The 20,112-nt window shown below is 40.0% G+C and overlaps 2 protein-coding genes and 1 pseudogene across 2 annotated transcripts; all 3 read left to right on the plus strand.

Moving 5' to 3' along the window:
* Positions 1-1,069: 1,069 nt before the first annotated feature.
* LOC141762101 (E3 ubiquitin-protein ligase TRIM39-like) lies at positions 1,070-6,114 on the plus strand. The gene has a single exon (XM_074625974.1). It carries the CDS (start codon positions 3,047-3,049, stop codon positions 4,847-4,849), a length of 1,803 nt encoding a protein of 600 aa, XP_074482075.1. The 5' UTR covers positions 1,070-3,046; the 3' UTR covers positions 4,850-6,114.
* Positions 6,115-7,930: 1,816 nt separating this feature from the next.
* LOC141762102 (E3 ubiquitin-protein ligase TRIM39-like) lies at positions 7,931-13,078 on the plus strand. The gene has a single exon (XM_074625975.1). It carries the CDS (start codon positions 10,011-10,013, stop codon positions 11,811-11,813), a length of 1,803 nt encoding a protein of 600 aa, XP_074482076.1. The 5' UTR covers positions 7,931-10,010; the 3' UTR covers positions 11,814-13,078.
* Positions 13,079-16,455: 3,377 nt separating this feature from the next.
* Positions 16,456-20,019, plus strand: LOC141761901 (E3 ubiquitin-protein ligase TRIM21-like; annotated as a pseudogene).
* The last annotated feature ends 93 nt before the right edge of the window (positions 20,020-20,112 follow it).

Genomic DNA, 20,112 nt, shown 5'->3' on the forward strand with positions numbered 1-20,112 from the left:
GCCCATGAAGGACAAAGACAAGACCTGATGGATCTCTCGAAGTTGATCAGTGAAAGCAGCCTGCTGGCTTTTCCTCCTAATGGTTAATATGTATGGGCTGGGGAGGGCAAATATGCAGCCATCCAAATAAAGTGAATTGGCCCAAATTAGTAGGAAACAGCAGCTAGATTCAGTTTTGGCTTAATCTCTAGAAACAAACTTTATGATACTTAACACTAGGGCTTCCCCCTCTTAGTCGATAAGTCAACTAATCTGTCGTTTTGGTCTGAACCGACTAAGATTTCTTTAGTCGATCAGTCATTTTTATGCTTATTTCATGCTGAATGACTTATTTCCAAGGAACTTATGAGCACATTTCTGGTAAACACAATATTTAAAGTGGTGCTTTTGTGTGATTCTTTGTGGAGGAACTCATTTTCACAGATATGTCAATTAAATCAGCTAAATGATTAGTCGACAAAATCGTATGAGTGTTGTATGAGTCAACTAAGGATTTCTCTGGTCGAGGACAGCAATACTTAACACTATAGTAAGTCGGTTGTAGTAGTAATGACATGCTTGTTTTTTGCCTGTTTTTTTGCAATAATGGATGTAAGTTGTTGTTTCAGAAGGAAAGCTTTTTATTTGTGCATATATTATAGAGGATTTTCCTCCATCCTCTTGGTTTAAACATGTTCTGGACTGTAAATTTGCAGAATTAGGCCTGCAGTTTTGGTGTTTTTTTCAAAAAATATGATTGTTTGAGGTGTCTTCTTTAGTCACAGTACCCCATGGGGCCTCACAGAAAGAAAGCTTGGAGCTGCTAGTGGTATTGTTGGCTGTTTGTTGTTACAGAATTTCTGTCTGAGGGGAAAGCGCAATGCTGCTAAAGTCAGCTGTAGTACGTTTTTCCAGGGAGAGAATGGGAGGGATCATGTGTCATTCTTGAGAAATGAAACTTTACACGCCTACAAGGAAACACAAACGTTGATTTCCACAGACGACACAGACTTCTCGGCAGGTAAAGTTGAATTGCTCTGATTCCTTCTATGATCTTATTGAAATGTACGAAGACATTTCCTGGTTCCCTGTAGTTATAGAAGGGCAGGATATAATTGTCTTGGCAAATACTTTGAGCTTAAATATAACTTAAAAGAATCTAACAGCTGGTGCCCAGAGGAAACATATCACCATGACAATAAGGTTACTATAGGACAGATCCCAATGCTAACTATCTGGGCTGTGTTTGACAGTGGCAGGATCTCCTAAATGTTGTTTTCTTCTAGTGTCAGATGGGCACCACCAGTGTATGTTACAATTCCCAAAGCTTTTGTTTTACCGACCAAACTGATCGTCAACTAAAGTTGCGTCAAACTGGTTTGTTAGAGATCAATAAGGGACATAAACTAATCAGGAAATGACTACAAACAACACAGTATGTACAGGTGTTCTGGCAATAAACTGTTGCAACCATGTGTTGCCTTCATGGTGTTAAAATGGACAGAAATAATCAGAATTTTGAACTCCAAAAACCAAGAACCACTTGAAAACTAACCTCCTAGGGAGGGAAATGTTTGCCACCTTGTTAAAATGTTAGCTAATGCTAACTATCTGGGCTGTGTTTGACAGTGGCAGGATCTCCTAAATGTTGTTTTCTTCTAGTGTCAGATGGGCACCACCAGCGTATGTTACAATTCCCAAAGCTTTTGTTTTACCGACCAAACTGATAGTGTTAATATGACTGTATCCAGTCTATTTATACATTTTGAACTTCTTCCTTTTCATCATTGTTAGAGGAATAATCCACCCTGAGATACTCATATTGGCTGCTTCCCAATGCCAATTAAATCTAATAGACTACAGGCATGTCAGCTGGTGATTTTCCACAGGAAGTTACAACTGTCATCTATCAAAGCATAAAATGCCACAAAAATAAAATAAAATATTTTTTTAAAAGAGTTATCGAGTGAAGCTCATTGTTAGCTTTCACTAAAACTACTAAAGTTGCGTCAAACTGGTTTGTTAGAGATCAATAAGGGACATAAACTAATCAGAAAATGACTACAAACAACACAGTATGTACAGGTGTTCTGGCAACAAACTGTTGCAACCATGTGTTGCCTTCATGGTGTTAAAATGGACAGAGATAATCAGAATTTTGAACTCCAAAAACCAAGAACCACTTGAAAACTAACCTCCTTGGGAGGGAAATGTTTGCCACCTTGTAAAAATGTTACTTTAAATATTGAATTTCTGAACATTAGATAATTTTCTACTAAATCACTGTTTATTCATGACATGATAAATGACCAGAATCTTGATTTTTATGGGCCTAAGTGAAACCTGGCTAAAGCCAAATGACTTTGTAAGTCTAAGTGAGGCAACACCTCCAAATTACTGTAGTTTACAAGTGTCACGTGAATCAAGAAGAGGTGGGGGCATTACTGCTGTATATGACTCCAAATCATTAACATTAAATCCATTCAATATCTCTGTTTTTACGTTTTTTTGAGGTACTTATTATGCACTCTAAATTACACTCATTTTATATAGCAAGTTTATATCGACCACTAAGGCCTTATCAACAATTTTTATCAGAGTGTTCTATCTTTCTTTGTGACATAGAGACACAGTTGGTCTTTTTATTATCAGGGAATTTTAATATTCAAGTTAATCAGCCAATCAGTAAAGCTTTTTTAGATCTCACTGATTCTACTTACATGTTGATGTATTTCTCTGCAGTGTTAACACAATATATTAGCCTCTCTGAAACCTTGACTATCCATCGTACTGACCCAAGTACCATGTATGAACTTGTTGAGAACTCAAGTCTGCTGTAACCTCCATAGATAAGCCCTGTTGCCTTAATAAATTCACTGATAACTTCAATCTGACACTGATGGACGCGTTTAATTCAGTCGCCCCCATGTCCGCAAGAAACACTAGACTAAAACCATCTCGATCTCTAATGACTTTGACAAAAATGTAAGTTACCTACTTGATCTACACATTTTTGGGGTTTGAAATTGAATTTCCTAACCATCAAATCCTTTCCTCTCGTGTAGACATGGCCTCAGCCAGCAACCTTCCATGTGACGAACAGTTCCTGTGTTCAATCTGTCTGGATGTGTTCACTGAGTCGGTCTCTACTCCATGTGGACACAACTACTGCAAGACTTGTATCACGGGCTACTGGGCCAGCAGTGACCGAACACAGTGTCCCCTCTGTCTGAAGAAGTTCCGCAGGAGACCACAGCTTCAGGTCAACACAGGGTTCAGAGATATGCTGGAGCATTTCAACAACATGAAGGTGGGAGATGAAGATAAAACCCTAGCCAAACCAGGGGAGGTGCCCTGTGACATCTGCCTTGTGCCGAAGCTCAAGGCCCAGAAGACGTGCCTGGTGTGCTTGGCCTCGTACTGCCAGCCTCACCTGGAGCCTCATGAGAGAGCCGCAGCCCTTAAAAAACACCAGCTGATCGACCCTGTGTCAAACCTGGAGGACAGGGTGTGTAAGAAGCACGACAAGGTGTTCGAGCTCTTCTGTCTCGATGACCAGATGTGTGTTTGTTACATGTGCTTGGAAGACGACCATGCGGTGCACGAAGCCGTCCCGTTAGAGCATGCGTTCAGAGAGAGGAAAGTCCAGCTGGACTATGTGACGTCAGAGATAAAAATGATGGAAAACACTAAATCCAAGAGTCTTAAGGAAATGAAATACTTAGTTGAACAGAGCAAGAAAGAGTCAGAGAAAGAGATGGCAGACATTGCTGAGGTTTTCACTGCTCTACTGGTCTCTTTGCAAAAAAGCCAGGCTGAGCTGTTTGCGGTGATCCAGGAGAAGCATAAAGCAGCACTGAAGCAGGCTGAAGACCACGTGACACATCTGGAGCAAGAAGTCGCTGAGCTGAGGAGGAGAAGGTCCGAAATGGAGCATCTTTTACAAACAGAGGACCACATCCGCCTCCTGCAGAGCTGGTTGTCTCTCTTGCACCCTGAGGACCAAATCAACCCTCTGACCCACTCCACCCCTCCACTTACACCAGACCTCTCTGACATCAGTCAGCAGTGTTGTCTGGGGATGGTGAAAAAAGCAGTGGCTCAGATGGAAAAGACACTCAGTAATGAGATGGAGGAGCTTATTCATGAGGTCAGGTTATCTGATGGTTGTGAACGGCCTGTTGGAGCTGAAGGACCGATGGCAGATGGCTTTGTTAAAGAGTTGTGGACTCCGCCTCTGGACAAGCTGATGATGATCCAGCAGTGCAATGCAGTGGATGTGACTCTGGACACCTACGCAGCCCATCCAAGACTCGTGGTGTCTAGGGATGGGAAACAACTGACATTTGGTGATGGTTTCCTGTCTTGGCTTGCTTTTTTCAGGGTAGGATCTCAACGTCAACCCTTAATCGTTGGGAAAGAGGGTTTTTCCTCAGGCAGGTTCTACTATGAAGTTCAGGTCAGTGGGAGTAAAGGTTGGGTACTGGGAGTGGTCAAAGAGCCCTTAAACAGGGAAATGACTTACTGTCCCAGGCCGAATGATGGAGGCTGGACACTTTGTGGAATCTACAACCAAGACGATGAATATTTAGCTAATGGTTTTAGCCCGGCTACCCTGCACGTGAGGCAAAGGCACCAAACAGTTGGTGTGTTTGTTGATTACGAGAAGGGAGAGGTCTCCTTCTATGACGTGGACGCCAGGACTCTGATCTACTCCCACTCAGGGTGTGCCTTCAAGGAGACCAAACCATCACTCAAATCTTTTCACCATTATTGGACTGGCACTTCCTTAAGTAACAGATCAAAGCTCTACCCTATTTTTGGTATCTTTGAAGATGATTATGACAGCAGGCTCGTAATCAAGCTGTAGCCCGCACAACTTGCACATTGGTCTACATCAGTGGTGAGAGGATGTGTAACTTGTACCGAAGTTTTCTCATGTCAGATTTGAGAGCTCTATTAACAAATTAGAGACTGTAGTAATAGTAGTTGTATCACACATTACAAAAGGACAATACAACTCAGTGTAAAATATATATTCTTTCATTTAATTCTAAGTTTTCTTTTAGTTTTTCCAGGCATATAGCAAAAAAAAAAAAGTCTTTAACTGAACAAAGCAAGTAAAGTCACTTACCTGACAGGTGGTGTTGAGGTTCATTTCAAAGGTATATCAGTCGTACACTATATTTACATTCATGTTGCAAAACCAGTATCTGACCAGGAGATGGAACCATTGTTTAACCAGCGTTCTGGTCTGTTTCTCAGAGATGCTACTGTAGGAGGAAACAAGGAGTAGACAATGGCATCATAGGAACCCAATTTCATCTTTGTCACTTTCAGAAGTGCGTTTGATATACAGTATAGGTTTAAGTACAAAATCTCTAGTCATTTTGATAATCAATTAATCAAAGTAATTTTTTAATGCAAAAATGCCAAAAAAAATCTCTTTTTCTAGCTTCTCATATGTGAATATTTGCCTGTTTTCTTAGGCTTATGTGATAATAAACTAAATATATTTTGGTTTTGAACTGTTGTTCAGACAAGAGAAGCTACTTAAATATGTTAATATGGGCTTTCCACAATTGTGTTGGACATTTTTCAAGGTCTTCTGTCATTTTACAGACCAAACGATTAATCAAGAAGATAATCAGCATGTTAATCGATAAAGAAAATAGTCATTAGTCGCAGGTTTAACTTTGGGCTCAAGGTTAGGCTTACATAGCCTGTGGGGTTGCACCACCATTGGGGTTTATGAAATTGTGATGGACATTTTTCAAGGTCATCTGTCATTTTATAGACCAAACAACCAATTTATTGACTGGGTTCGCTGTTACAGTTGACATTACTGAACATCTGCTATATGCTAAGTATCAATAATCTTGTTCATCACTGACTTCTTTGAATTTTATTATACAAATGTGAGCAAATGATATATAAACTTTAATGTTTTCATCACTTTATGTGGAACCCTTTCACTATAGGGTCCATGGCAGATGTCTTGGCTTTTTTGAAGGCCAAGACATCTGGCAAGCTTAGCCAAAACATATCTGATAAATTATCTTCAAAACCAGGTGTTTATGTATGTACTATGCATCTGATATGTATTACAGCTTAATAAAAGCATCTTAAAAATTTGCCTCTCTGACCTTTGTGTTTTTTTCTGTTTCCACAGATTACATTGATTGAGTTCTGTTGGTCTTGTGCCTTGCTCGTGGGCAGTGTCTTTTGTTCTGTGGACCTTTTAGTCTTTCTGTACAATGATAAAACACATAAAAGCCAGTAAAAGGAATCAATAATTAGCAGAGACATTTCAGAACTTTACAATACTACAAATCAAACATACTGAGTGTGATACAGGTTTGTGGTTAAAAATGACTCAAGGCTATGACATTTCTACATTTGAGGAGTGTTTTATTAAACCATATAAATCCTACAGCTTCTACTGACACATAAATGTAGAACATCCAGGCCAAACTAAAAGTCAGTATACCAGTGTGTCAGAGCCAAGTGTAGTTTGAACCCTCTCTTTCTCTGCTGTGTATCTGTATACCCTCCTTTTCTACACTTTCATGAGGTAACAGTGGCATCTAGTGTCTGAGAGAAGTCAGGATCAGATCACCTCATCTGACACCAGCTTCATGTAAACAACTGCTCAAATCAACAAATCAAATGAAAGATCATTGAATATTATAACAATTCTGAATATTTGGTACTTTATTAATCAGATGGAGAAATTTTCTTTATGCTTGCTGTGTCACAGTAAGGTCAGAAGTCATCTATTTGATTGTTTTCGATCAGTTTTAATGGAGTGCTGATGACTCCATGTTGGCTACTTTACAACAAATAAAGGAAAAGTCGGGTGAGGTATCTATCAAATAATACAATGTTGTCAGTTTTCTATCATATATGCCCTTGACTGCACTTTGTCTCTTCCCTCTGATATTAGTTTTGTTGTAATTTACCACATTAAGGTAATCACAGGCAGAGCCCATGAAGGACAAAGACAAGACCTGATGGATCTCTCGAAGTTGATCAGTGAAAGCAGCCTGCTGGATTTTCCTCCTAATGGTTAATATGTATGGGCTGGGGAGGGCAAATATGCAGCCCTCCAAATAAAGTGAATTGGCCCAAATTAATAGTAAACAGCAGCTAGATTCAGTTTTGGCTTAATCTCTAGAAACAAACTTTATGATACTTAACACTAGGGCTGCCCCCTCTTAGTCGATAAGTCAACTAATCTGTCGTTTTGGTCTGAACCGGCTAAGATTTCTTTAGTCGATCAGTCATTTTTATGCTTATTTCATGCTGAATGATTTATTTCCAAGGAACTTATGAGAACATTTCTGGTAAACACAATATTTAAAGTGGTGCTTTTGTGTGGTCTTTGTGGAGGAACTCATTTTCACAGATATGTCAATTAAATCAGCTAAATGATTAGTCGACAAAATCGTATGAGTGTTGTATGAGTCAACTAAGGATTTCTCTGGTCGAGGACAGCAATACTTAACACTATAGTAAGTCGGTTGTAGTAGTAATGACATGCTTGTTTTTTGCCTGTTTTTTTGCAATAATGGATGTAAGTTGTTGTTTCAGAAGGAAAGCTTTTTATTTGTGCATATATTATAGAGGATTTTCCTCCATCCTCTTGGTTTAAACATGTTCTGGACTGTAAATTTGCAGAATTAGGCCTGCAGTTTTGGTGTTTTTTTCAAAAAATATGATTGTTTGAGGTGTCTTCTTTAGTCACAGTACCCCATGGGGCCTCACAGAAAGAAAGCTTGGAGCTGCTAGTGGTATTGTTGGCTGTTTGTTGTTACAGAATTTCTGTCTGAGGGGAAAGCGCAATGCTGCTAAAGTCAGCTGTAGTACGTTTTTCCAGGGAGAGAATGGGAGGGATCATGTGTCATTCTTGAGAAATGAAACTTTACACGCCTACAAGGAAACACAAACGTTGATTTCCACAGACGACACAGACTTCTCGGCAGGTAAAGTTGAATTGCTCTGATTCCTTTTATGATCTTATTGAAATGTACGAAGACATTTCCTGGTTCCCTGTAGTTATAGAAGGGCAGGATATAATTGTCTTGGCAAATACTTTGAGCTTAAATATAACTTAAAAGAATCTAACAGCTGGTGCCCAGAGGAAACATATCACCATGACAATAAGGTTACTATAGGACAGATCCCAATGCTAACTATCTGGGCTGTGTTTGACAGTGGCAGGATCTCCTAAATGTTGTTTTCTTCTAGTGTCAGATGGGCACCACCAGTGTATGTTACAATTCCCAAAGCTTTTGTTTTACCGACCAAACTGATCGTCAACTAAAGTTGCGTCAAACTGGTTTGTTAGAGATCAATAAGGGACATAAACTAATCAGGAAATGACTACAAACAACACAGTATGTACAGGTGTTCTGGCAATAAACTGTTGCAACCATGTGTTGCCTTCATGGTGTTAAAATGGACAGAAATAATCAGAATTTTGAACTCCAAAAACCAAGAACCACTTGAAAACTAACCTCCTAGGGAGGGAAATGTTTGCCACCTTGTTAAAATGTTAGCTAATGCTAACTATCTGGGCTGTGTTTGACAGTGGCAGGATCTCCTAAATGTTGTTTTCTTCTAGTGTCAGATGGGCACCACCAGCGTATGTTACAATTCCCAAAGCTTTTGTTTTACCGACCAAACTGATAGTGTTAATATGACTGTATCCAGTCTATTTATACATTTTGAACTTCTTCCTTTTCATCATTGTTAGAGGAATAATCCACCCTGAGATACTCATATTGGCTGCTTCCCAATGCCAATTAAATCTAATAGACTACAGGCATGTCAGCTGGTGATTTTCCACAGGAAGTTACAACTGTCATCTATCAAAGCATAAAATGCCACAAAAATAAAATAAAATATTTTTTTAAAAGAGTTATCGAGTGAAGCTCATTGTTAGCTTTCACTAAAACTACTAAAGTTGCGTCAAACTGGTTTGTTAGAGATCAATAAGGGACATAAACTAATCAGAAAATGACTACAAACAACACAGTATGTACAGGTGTTCTGGCAACAAACTGTTGCAACCATGTGTTGCCTTCATGGTGTTAAAATGGACAGAGATAATCAGAATTTTGAACTCCAAAAACCAAGAACCACTTGAAAACTAACCTCCTTGGGAGGGAAATGTTTGCCACCTTGTAAAAATGTTACTTTAAATATTGAATTTCTGAACATTAGATAATTTTCTACTAAATCACTGTTTATTCATGACATGATAAATGACCAGAATCTTGATTTTTATGGGCCTAAGTGAAACCTGGCTAAAGCCAAATGACTTTGTAAGTCTAAGTGAGGCAACACCTCCAAATTACTGTAGTTTACAAGTGTCACGTGAATCAAGAAGAGGTGGGGGCATTACTGCTGTATATGACTCCAAATCATTAACATTAAATCCATTCAATATCTCTGTTTTTACGTTTTTTTGAGGTACTTATTATGCACTCTAAATTACACTCATTTTATATAGCAAGTTTATATCGACCACTAAGGCCTTATCAACAATTTTTATCAGAGTGTTCTATCTTTCTTTGTGACATAGAGACACAGTTGGTCTTTTTATTATCAGGGAATTTTAATATTCAAGTTAATCAGCCAATCAGTAAAGCTTTTTTAGATCTCACTGATTCTACTTACATGTTGATGTATTTCTCTGCAGTGTTAACACAATATATTAGCCTCTCTGAAACCTTGACTATCCATCGTACTGACCCAAGTACCATGTATGAACTTGTTGAGAACTCAAGTCTGCTGTAACCTCCATAGATAAGCCCTGTTGCCTTAATAAATTCACTGATAACTTCAATCTGACACTGATGGACGCGTTTAATTCAGTCGCCCCCATGTCCGCAAGAAACACTAGACTAAAACCATCTCGATCTCTAATGACTTTGACAAAAATGTAAGTTACCTACTTGATCTACACATTTTTGGGGTTTGAAATTGAATTTCCTAACCATCAAATCCTTTCCTCTCGTGTAGACATGGCCTCAGCCAGCAACCTTCCATGTGACGAACAGTTCCTGTGTTCAATCTGTCTGGATGTGTTCACTGAGTCGGTCTCTACTCCATGTGGACACAACTACTGCAAGACTTGTATCACGGGCTACTGGGCCAGCAGTGACCGAACACAGTGTCCCCTCTGTCTGAAGAAGTTCCGCAGGAGACCACAGCTTCAGGTCAACACAGGGTTCAGAGATATGCTGGAGCATTTCAACAACATGAAGGTGGGAGATGAAGATAAAACCCTAGCCAAACCAGGGGAGGTGCCCTGTGACATCTGCCTTGTGCCGAAGCTCAAGGCCCAGAAGACGTGCCTGGTGTGCTTGGCCTCGTACTGCCAGCCTCACCTGGAGCCTCATGAGAGAGCCGCAGCCCTTAAAAAACACCAGCTGATCGACCCTGTGTCAAACCTGGAGGACAGGGTGTGTAAGAAGCACGACAAGGTGTTCGAGCTCTTCTGTCTCGATGACCAGATGTGTGTTTGTTACATGTGCTTGGAAGACGACCATGCGGTGCACGAAGCCGTCCCGTTAGAGCATGCGTTCAGAGAGAGGAAAGTCCAGCTGGACTATGTGACGTCAGAGATAAAAATGATGGAAAACACTAAATCCAAGAGTCTTAAGGAAATGAAATACTTAGTTGAACAGAGCAAGAAAGAGTCAGAGAAAGAGATGGCAGACATTGCTGAGGTTTTCACTGCTCTACTGGTCTCTTTGCAAAAAAGCCAGGCTGAGCTGTTTGCGGTGATCCAGGAGAAGCATAAAGCAGCACTGAAGCAGGCTGAAGACCACGTGACACATCTGGAGCAAGAAGTCGCTGAGCTGAGGAGGAGAAGGTCCGAAATGGAGCATCTTTTACAAACAGAGGACCACATCCGCCTCCTGCAGAGCTGGTTGTCTCTCTTGCACCCTGAGGACCAAATCAACCCTCTGACCCACTCCACCCCTCCACTTACACCAGACCTCTCTGACATCAGTCAGCAGTGTTGTCTGGGGATGGTGAAAAAAGCAGTGGCTCAGATGGAAAAGACACTCAGTAATGAGATGGAGGAGCTTATTCATGAGGTCAGGTTATCTGATGGTTGTGAACGGCCTGTTGGAGCTGAAGGACCGATGGCAGATGGCTTTGTTAAAGAGTTGTGGACTCCGCCTCTGGACAAGCTGATGATGATCCAGCAGTGCAATGCAGTGGATGTGACTCTGGACACCTACGCAGCCCATCCAAGACTCGTGGTGTCTAGGGATGGGAAACAACTGACATTTGGTGATGGTTTCCTGTCTTGGCTTGCTTTTTTCAGGGTAGGATCTCAACGTCAACCCTTAATCGTTGGGAAAGAGGGTTTTTCCTCAGGCAGGTTCTACTATGAAGTTCAGGTCAGTGGGAGTAAAGGTTGGGTACTGGGAGTGGTCAAAGAGCCCTTAAACAGGGAAATGACTTACTGTCCCAGGCCGAATGATGGAGGCTGGACACTTTGTGGAATCTACAACCAAGACGATGAATATTTAGCTAATGGTTTTAGCCCGGCTACCCTGCACGTGAGGCAAAGGCACCAAACAGTTGGTGTGTTTGTTGATTACGAGAAGGGAGAGGTCTCCTTCTATGACGTGGACGCCAGGACTCTGATCTACTCCCACTCAGGGTGTGCCTTCAAGGAGACCAAACCATCACTCAAATCTTTTCACCATTATTGGACTGGCACTTCCTTAAGTAACAGATCAAAGCTCTACCCTATTTTTGGTATCTTTGAAGATGATTATGACAGCAGGCTCGTAATCAAGCTGTAGCCCGCACAACTTGCACATTGGTCTACATCAGTGGTGAGAGGATGTGTAACTTGTACCGAAGTTTTCTCATGTCAGATTTGAGAGCTCTATTAACAAATTAGAGACTGTAGTAATAGTAGTTGTATCACACATTACAAAAGGACAATACAACTCAGTGTAAAATATATATTCTTTCATTTAATTCTAAGTTTTCTTTTAGTTTTTCCAGGCATATAGCAAAAAAAAAAAAGTCTTTAACTGAACAAAGCAAGTAAAGTCACTTACCTGACAGGTGGTGTTGAGGTTCATTTCAAAGGTATATCAGTCGTACACTATATTTACATTCATGTTGCAAAACCAGTATCTGACCAGGAGATGGAACCATTGTTTAACCAGCGTTCTGGTCTGTTTCTCAGAGATGCTACTGTAGGAGGAAACAAGGAGTAGACAATGGCATCATAGGAACCCAATTTCATCTTTGTCACTTTCAGAAGTGCGTTTGATATACAGTATAGGTTTAAGTACAAAATCTCTAGTCATTTTGATAATCAATTAATCAAAGTAATTTTTTAATGCAAAAATGCCAAAAAAAATCTCTTTTTCTAGCTTCTCATATGTGAATATTTGCCTGTTTTCTTAGGCTTATGTGATAATAAACTAAATATATTTTGGTTTTGAACTGTTGTTCAGACAAGAGAAGCTACTTAAATATGTTAATATGGGCTTTCCACAATTGTGTTGGACATTTTTCAAGGTCTTCTGTCATTTTACAGACCAAACGATTAATCAAGAAGATAATCAGCATGTTAATCGATAAAGAAAATAGTCATTAGTCGCAGGTTTAACTTTGGGCTCAAGGTTAGGCTTACATAGCCTGTGGGGTTGCACCACCATTGGGGTTTATGAAATTGTGATGGACATTTTTCAAGGTCATCTGTCATTTTATAGACCAAACAACCAATTTATTGACTGGGTTCGCTGTTACAGTTGACATTACTGAACATCTGCTATATGCTAAGTATCAATAATCTTGTTCATCACTGACTTCTTTGAATTTTATTATACAAATGTGAGCAAATGATATATAAACTTTAATGTTTTCATCACTTTATGTGGAACCCTTTCACTATAGGGTCCATGGCAGATGTCTTGGCTTTTTTGAAGGCCAAGACATCTGGCAAGCTTAGCCAAAACATATCTGATAAATTATCTTCAAAACCAGGTGTTTATGTATGTACTATGCATCTGATATGTATTACAGCTTAATAAAAGCATCTTAAAAATTTGCCTCTCTGACCTTTGTGTTTTTTTCTGTTTCCACAGATTACATTGATTGAGTTCTGTTGGTCTTGTGCCTTGCTCGTGGGCAGTGTCTTTTGTTCTGTGGACCTTTTAGTCTTTCTGTACAATGATAAAACACATAAAAGCCAGTAAAAGGAATCAATAATTAGCAGAGACATTTCAGAACTTTACAATACTACAAATCAAACATACTGAGTGTGATACAGGTTTGTGGTTAAAAATGACTCAAGGCTATGACATTTCTACATTTGAGGAGTGTTTTATTAAACCATATAAATCCTACAGCTTCTACTGACACATAAATGTAGAACATCCAGGCCAAACTAAAAGTCAGTATACCAGTGTGTCAGAGCCAAGTGTAGTTTGAACCCTCTCTTTCTCTGCTGTGTATCTGTATACCCTCCTTTTCTACACTTTCATGAGGTAACAGTGGCATCTAGTGTCTGAGAGAAGTCAGGATCAGATCACCTCATCTGACACCAGCTTCATGTAAACAACTGCTCAAATCAACAAATCAAATGAAAGATCATTGAATATTATAACAATTCTGAATATTTGGTACTTTATTAATCAGATGGAGAAATTTTCTTTATGCTTGCTGTGTCACAGTAAGGTCAGAAGTCATCTATTTGATTGTTTTCGATCAGTTTTAATGGAGTGCTGATGACTCCATGTTGGCTACTTTACAACAAATAAAGGAAAAGTCGGGTGAGGTATCTATCAAATAATACAATGTTGTCAGTTTTCTATCATATATGCCCTTGACTGCACTTTGTCTCTTCCCTCTGATATTAGTTTTGTTGTAATTTACCACATTAAGGTAATCACAGGCAGAGCCCATGAAGGACAAAGACAAGACCTGATGGATCTCTCGAAGTTGATCAGTGAAAGCAGCCTGCTGGATTTTCCTCCTAATGGTTAATATGTATGGGCTGGGGAGGGCAAATATGCAGCCCTCCAAATAAAGTGAATTGGCCCAAATTAATAGTAAACAGCAGCTAGATTCAGTTTTGGCTTAATCTCTAGAAACAAACTTTATGATACTTAACACTAGGGCTGCCCCCTCTTAGTCGATAAGTCAACTAATCTGTCGTTTTGGTCTGAACCGGCTAAGATTTCTTTAGTCGATCAGTCATTTTTATGCTTATTTCATGCTGAATGACTTATTTCCAAGGAACTTATGAGAACATTTCTGGTAAACACAATATTTAAAGTGGTGCTTTTGTGTGGTCTTTGTGGAGGAACTAATTTTCACAGATATGTCAATTAAATCAGCTAAATGATTAGTCGACAAAATCGTATGAGTGTTGTATGAGTCAACTAAGGATTTCTCTGGTCGAGGACAGCAATACTTAACACTATAGTAAGTCGGTTGTAGTAGTAATGACATGCTTGTTTTTTGCCTGTTTTTTTGCAATAATGGATGTAAGTTGTTGTTTCAGAAGGAAAGCTTTTTATTTGTGCATATATTATAGAGGATTTCCCTCCATCATCTTGGTTTAAACATGTTCTGGACTGTAAAGTTGCAGAATTAGGCCTGCAGTTTTGGTGTTTTTCAAAAAATATGATTGTTTGAGGTGTCTTCTTTAGTCACAGTACCCCATGGGGCCTCACAGAAAGAAAGCTTGGAGCTGCTAGTGGTATTGTTGGCTGTTTGTTGTTACAGAATTTCTGTCTGGGCGGAAAGCGCAATGCTGCTAAAGTCAGCTGTAGTACGTTTTTCCAGGGAGAGGATGGGAGGGATCATGTGTCATTCTTGAGAAATGAAACTTTACACGCCTACAAGGAAACTCAAACGTTGATTTCCACAGACGACACAGACTTCTCGGCAGGTAAAGTTGAATTGCTCTGATTCCTTTTATGATCTTATTGAAATGTACGAAGATATTTCCTGGTTCCCTGTAGTTATAGAAGGGCAGGATATAATTGTCTTGGCAAATACTTTGAGCTTAAATATAACTTAAAAGAATCTAACAGCCGGTGCCCAGAGGAAACATATCACAATGACAATAAGGTTACTATAGGACAGATCCCAATGCTAACTATCTGGGCTGTGTTTGACAGTGGCAGGATGTCCAAAATGTTGTTTTCTTCTAGTGTCAGATGGGCACCACCAGTGTATGTTACAATTCCCAAAGCTTTTGTTTTACCGACCAAACTGATCGTCAACTAAAGTTGCGTCAAACTGGTTTGACTGGTTAGAGATCAATAAGGGACATAAACTAATCAGGAAATGACTACAAACAACACAGTATGTACAGGTGTTCTGGCAACAAACTGTTGCAACTATGTGTTGCCTTCATGGTGTTAAAATGGACAGAGATAATCAGAATTTTGAACTCCAAAAACCAAGAACCACTTGGAAACTAACCTCCTAGGGAGGGAAATGTTTGCCACCTTGTTAAAATGTTAGCTAATGCTAACTATCTGGGCTGTGTTTGACAGTGGCAGGATCTCCTAAATGTTGTTTTCTTCTAGTGTCAGATGGGCACCACCAGCGTATGTTACAATTCCCAAAGCTTTTGTTTTACCGACCAAACTGATCGTGTTAATATGACTATATCCAGTCTATTTTGGACCTCCTTCCTATTAGTCATTGTAAGAGAAATAATCCACCCTGAGATACACCTATTGGCTGCTTCCCAAGTGCCAATTAAATCTAATAGATACAGGCATTACAGCTGGTGGTTTTCCACAGGAAGTTACTACTGTCATCTATCAAAGCATAAAATGCCACAAAAATAAAATAAAATATTTTTTTACAAGAGTTATAGAGTGAAGCTCATTGTTAGCTTTCACTAAAACTACTAAAGTTGCGTCAAACTGGTTTGTTAGAGATCAATAAGGGACATAAACTAATCAGAAAATGACTACAAACAACACAGTATGTACAGGTGTTCTGGCAACAAACTGTTGCAACCATGTGTTGCCTTCATGGTGTTAAAATGGACAGAGATAATCAGAATTTTGAACTCCAAAAACCAAGAACCACTTGGAAACTAACCTCCTAGGGAGGGAAATGTTTGCCACCTTGTAAAAATGTTACTTTAAATATTAAATTTCTGAACATTAGATCATTTTCTACTAAATCACTGCTTATTCATGACATGATAAATGACCAGAATCTTGATTTTTATGGGCCTATGTGAAACCTGGCTAAAGCCAAATGACTTTGTAAGTCTAAATGAGGCAACACCTCCAAATTACTGTAGTTTACAAGTGTCACGTGAATCAAGAAGAGGTGGGGGGCATTACTGCTGTATGACTCCAAATCATTAACATTAAATCCATTCAATATCTCTGTTTTTACGTTTTTTTGAGGTACTTATTATGCACTCTAAGTTACACTCATTTTATATAGCAAGTTTATATCGACCACTAAGGCCTTATCAACAATTTTTATCAGAGTGTTCTGTCTTTCTTTGTGACATAGAGACACAGTTGGTCTTTTTATTATCAGGGAATTTTAATATTCAAGTTAATCAGCCAATCAGTAAAGCTTTTTTAGATCTCACTGATTCTACTTACATGTTGATGTATTTCTCTGCAGTGTTAACACAATATATTAACCTCTCTGAAACCTACACTATCCATCGTACTGACCCAAGTACCATGTATGAACTTGTTGAGAACTCAAGTCTGCTGTAACCTCCATAGATAAGCCCTGTTTCCTTAATAAGTTCACTGATAACTTCAATCTGACATTGATGGACGCGTTTAATTCAGTCGCCCCCCTGTCCGCAAGAAAAACTAGACTAAAACCATCTCGATCTCTAATGACTTTGACAAAAATGTAAGTTACCTACTTGATCCACACATTTTTTGGGGTTTGAAATTGAATTTCCTAACCATCAAATCCTTTCCTCTCGTGTAGACATGGCCTCAGCCAGCAGCCTCCCATGTGACGAACAGTTCCTGTGTTCAATCTGTCTGGATGTGTTCACTGAGCCGGTGTCTACTCCATGTGGACACAACTACTGCAAGACTTGTATCACGGGCTACTGGGCCAGCAGTAAACGGACACAGTGTCCCCTCTGTCTGAAGAAGTTCCGCAGGAGACCACAGCTTAAGGTCAACACAGAGTTCAGAGATATGCTGGAGCATTTCAACAACATGAAGGTGAGAGATGAAGATGACACCCTAGCCAAACCAGGGGAGGTGCCCTGTGACATCTGCCTCGTGCCGAAGCTCAAGGCCCAGAAGACGTGCCTGGTGTGCTTGGCCTCGTACTGCCAGCCTCACCTGGAGCCTCATGAGAGAGTCGCAGCCCTTAAGAAGCACCAGCTGATCGACCCTGTGTCAAACCTGGAGGACAGGGTGTGTAAGAAGCACGACAAGGTGTTCGAGCTCTTCTGTCTCGATGAGGAGATGTGTGTTTGTTACATGTGCTCGAAAGACGACCATGCGGCGCACGAAGCCGTCCCGTTAGAGCATGCGTTCAGAGAGAGGAAGGCCGCGTTCGCCTTGTTGGCGTCAGGGATAAAAATTACGGAAAACACTAAATCCAGGAGTCTTAAGGAAATCAAATACTTCGTTGAACAGAGCAAGAAAGAGTCAGAGAAAGAGATGGCAGACATTGCTGAGGTTTTCACTGCTCTACTGGTCTCTTTGCAAAGAAGCCAGGCTGAGCTGATTGCGGTGATCCAGGAGAAGCAGAAAGCAGCACTGAAGCAGGCTGAAGACCACGTGACACAGCTGGAGCAAGAAGTCGCTGAGCTGAGGAGGAGATGGTCGGAAATGGAGAAGCTTTTACAAACAGAGGACCACATCCGCCTCCTGCAGAGCTGGACGTCTTTCTTGTAACCTGAGGACCAAATCAACGCTCAGATCTACTCCGACCCTCCACTTACACCAGACCTCTCTGACATCGGTCAGCAGAGTTGTGTGGGGATGGTGAAAAAAGCACTGGCTCAGATGGAAAAGACACTCAGTAATGAGATGGAGGAGCTTATTCATGAGGTCAGGTTATCTGATGGTTGTGAACGGCTTGTTGGAGCTGAAAGACCGATGACAGATGGCTTTGTTAAAGAGTTGTGGACTCCGCCTCTGGACAATCTGATGATGATCCAGCAGTGCAATGCAGTGGATGTGACTCTGGACACCTACGCAACCCATCCAAGACTCGTGGTGTCTAGGGACGGGAAACAACTGACATTTGGTGGTGGTTTCCTGTCTTTCCTATGTGGTCGTCAACCCTTAATCGTTGGGAAAGAGGGTTTTTCCTCAGGCAGGTTCTACTATGAAGTTCAGGTCAGTGGGAGTAAAGGTTGGGTACTGGGAGTGGTCAAAGAGCCTTTTAACAGGGAAATGATTTCCTTACCCATGCCGAAGGATGGAGGCTGGACACTTTGTGGAATCTACAACCAAGATGAGGAATATTTAGCTAATGTTTTTAGCCCGGCTACCCTGCACGTGAGGCGAAGGCCCCAGACAGTTGGTGTGTTTGTAGATTACGAGAAGGGAGAGGTCTCCTTCTATGACGTGGACGCCAGGACTCTGATCTACTCCTACTCAGGGTGTGCCTTCAATAAGACCAATTCATCACTCAAATCTTTTCTCCATTATTGGACTGGCATTCCCTTAAGTAACAGATCAAAGCTCTACCCATTTTTTGGTATCGTTGAAGATGATTATGACAGCGAGCTCGTAATCACTCCTGTAGCCCACACAACTTGCCCATAGGCCTACATCAGTGGTGAGAGGATGTGTAACTTGTACCGAAAAGTTTTCTCATGTCAGATTTCAGAGCTCTATTAACAAATTAGAGACTGTAGTAATAGTAGTTGTATCACACATTACAAAAGGACAATACAACTCAGTGTAAAATATATATTCTTTCATTTAATTCTAAGTTTTCTTTTTGTTTTTCCAGCCATATAGCAAAAACAAAAGTCTTTAACTGAACAAAGCAAGTAAAGTCACTTACCTGACAGGTGGTGATGAGGTTCATTTCAAAGGTATATCAGTCGTACACTATATTTACATTCATGTTGCAATACCAGTATCTGACCAGGAGATGACACCATTGTTTAACCAGCGCTCTGGTCTGTTTCTCAGAGATGCTACTGTAGGAGGAAACAAGGAGTAGACAATGGCATCATAGGAACCCAATTTCACCTTTGTCACTTCCAAAGGTGTGTTTGATATACAGTATAGGTTTAAGTATAAAATCTCTAGTCATTCCATTCATCATTAAAGTCATTTTTTAATGCAAAAATGCCCATAAAAATCTCTGTTTCTAGCTTCTCAGATGTGAATATTTGCCTGTTTTCTTAGGCTTATGTGATAATAAACTAAATATATTTTGGTTTTGAACTGTTGTTCAGACAAGAGAAGCTACTTAAATATGTTAATATGGGCTTTCCACTATTGTGTTGGACATTTTTCAAGGTCTTCTGTCATTTTACAGACCAAACGATTAATCAAGAAGATAATCAGCATATTAATCGATAAAGAACATAGTCATTAGTCGCATGTTTAACTTTGGGCTCAAGGTTAGGCTTACATAGCCTGTGGGGTTGCACCACCATTGGGGTTTATGAAATTGTGATGGACATTTTTCAAGGTCATCTGTCATTTTATAGACAAAACAACCAATTTATTGACTGGGTTCACAGTTACAGTTGACATTACTGAACATCTGCTATATGCTAAGTATCAATAATCTTGTTCATCACTGACTTCTTTGAATTTTATTATACAATTGTGAGCAAATGATATATAAACTTTAATGTTTTCATCATTTTATGTGGAACCCTTTCACTATAGGGTCCATATTACACTCTTTTTTTTGGCTTTTTTGAAGGCCAAGACATCTGGCAAGCTTAGCCAAAACATATCTGAAAAATTATCTTCAAAACCAGGTATTTATGTATGTACTATGCATCTGATATGTATTACAGCTTAATAAAAGAATCTTAAAAATTTGCCTCTCTGACCTTTCTGTTTTTTTCAGTTTCCACAGATTACATTGATTGAGCTCTGTTGGCCTTGTGCCTTGCTCGTGGGCAGTGTATTT

This window comes from Sebastes fasciatus, chromosome 23 (assembly GCF_043250625.1).
Source record: "Sebastes fasciatus isolate fSebFas1 chromosome 23, fSebFas1.pri, whole genome shotgun sequence".
NCBI lineage: Eukaryota > Metazoa > Chordata > Actinopteri > Perciformes > Sebastidae > Sebastes > Sebastes fasciatus.

Bases quoted from the DNA above. Each gene is read 5' to 3' on its own strand.
- LOC141762101 (XM_074625974.1), top strand. From the start codon at position 3,047: ATGGCCTCAGCCAGCAACCTTCCATGTGACGAACAGTTCCTGTGTTCA.
- LOC141762102 (XM_074625975.1), top strand. From the start codon at position 10,011: ATGGCCTCAGCCAGCAACCTTCCATGTGACGAACAGTTCCTGTGTTCA.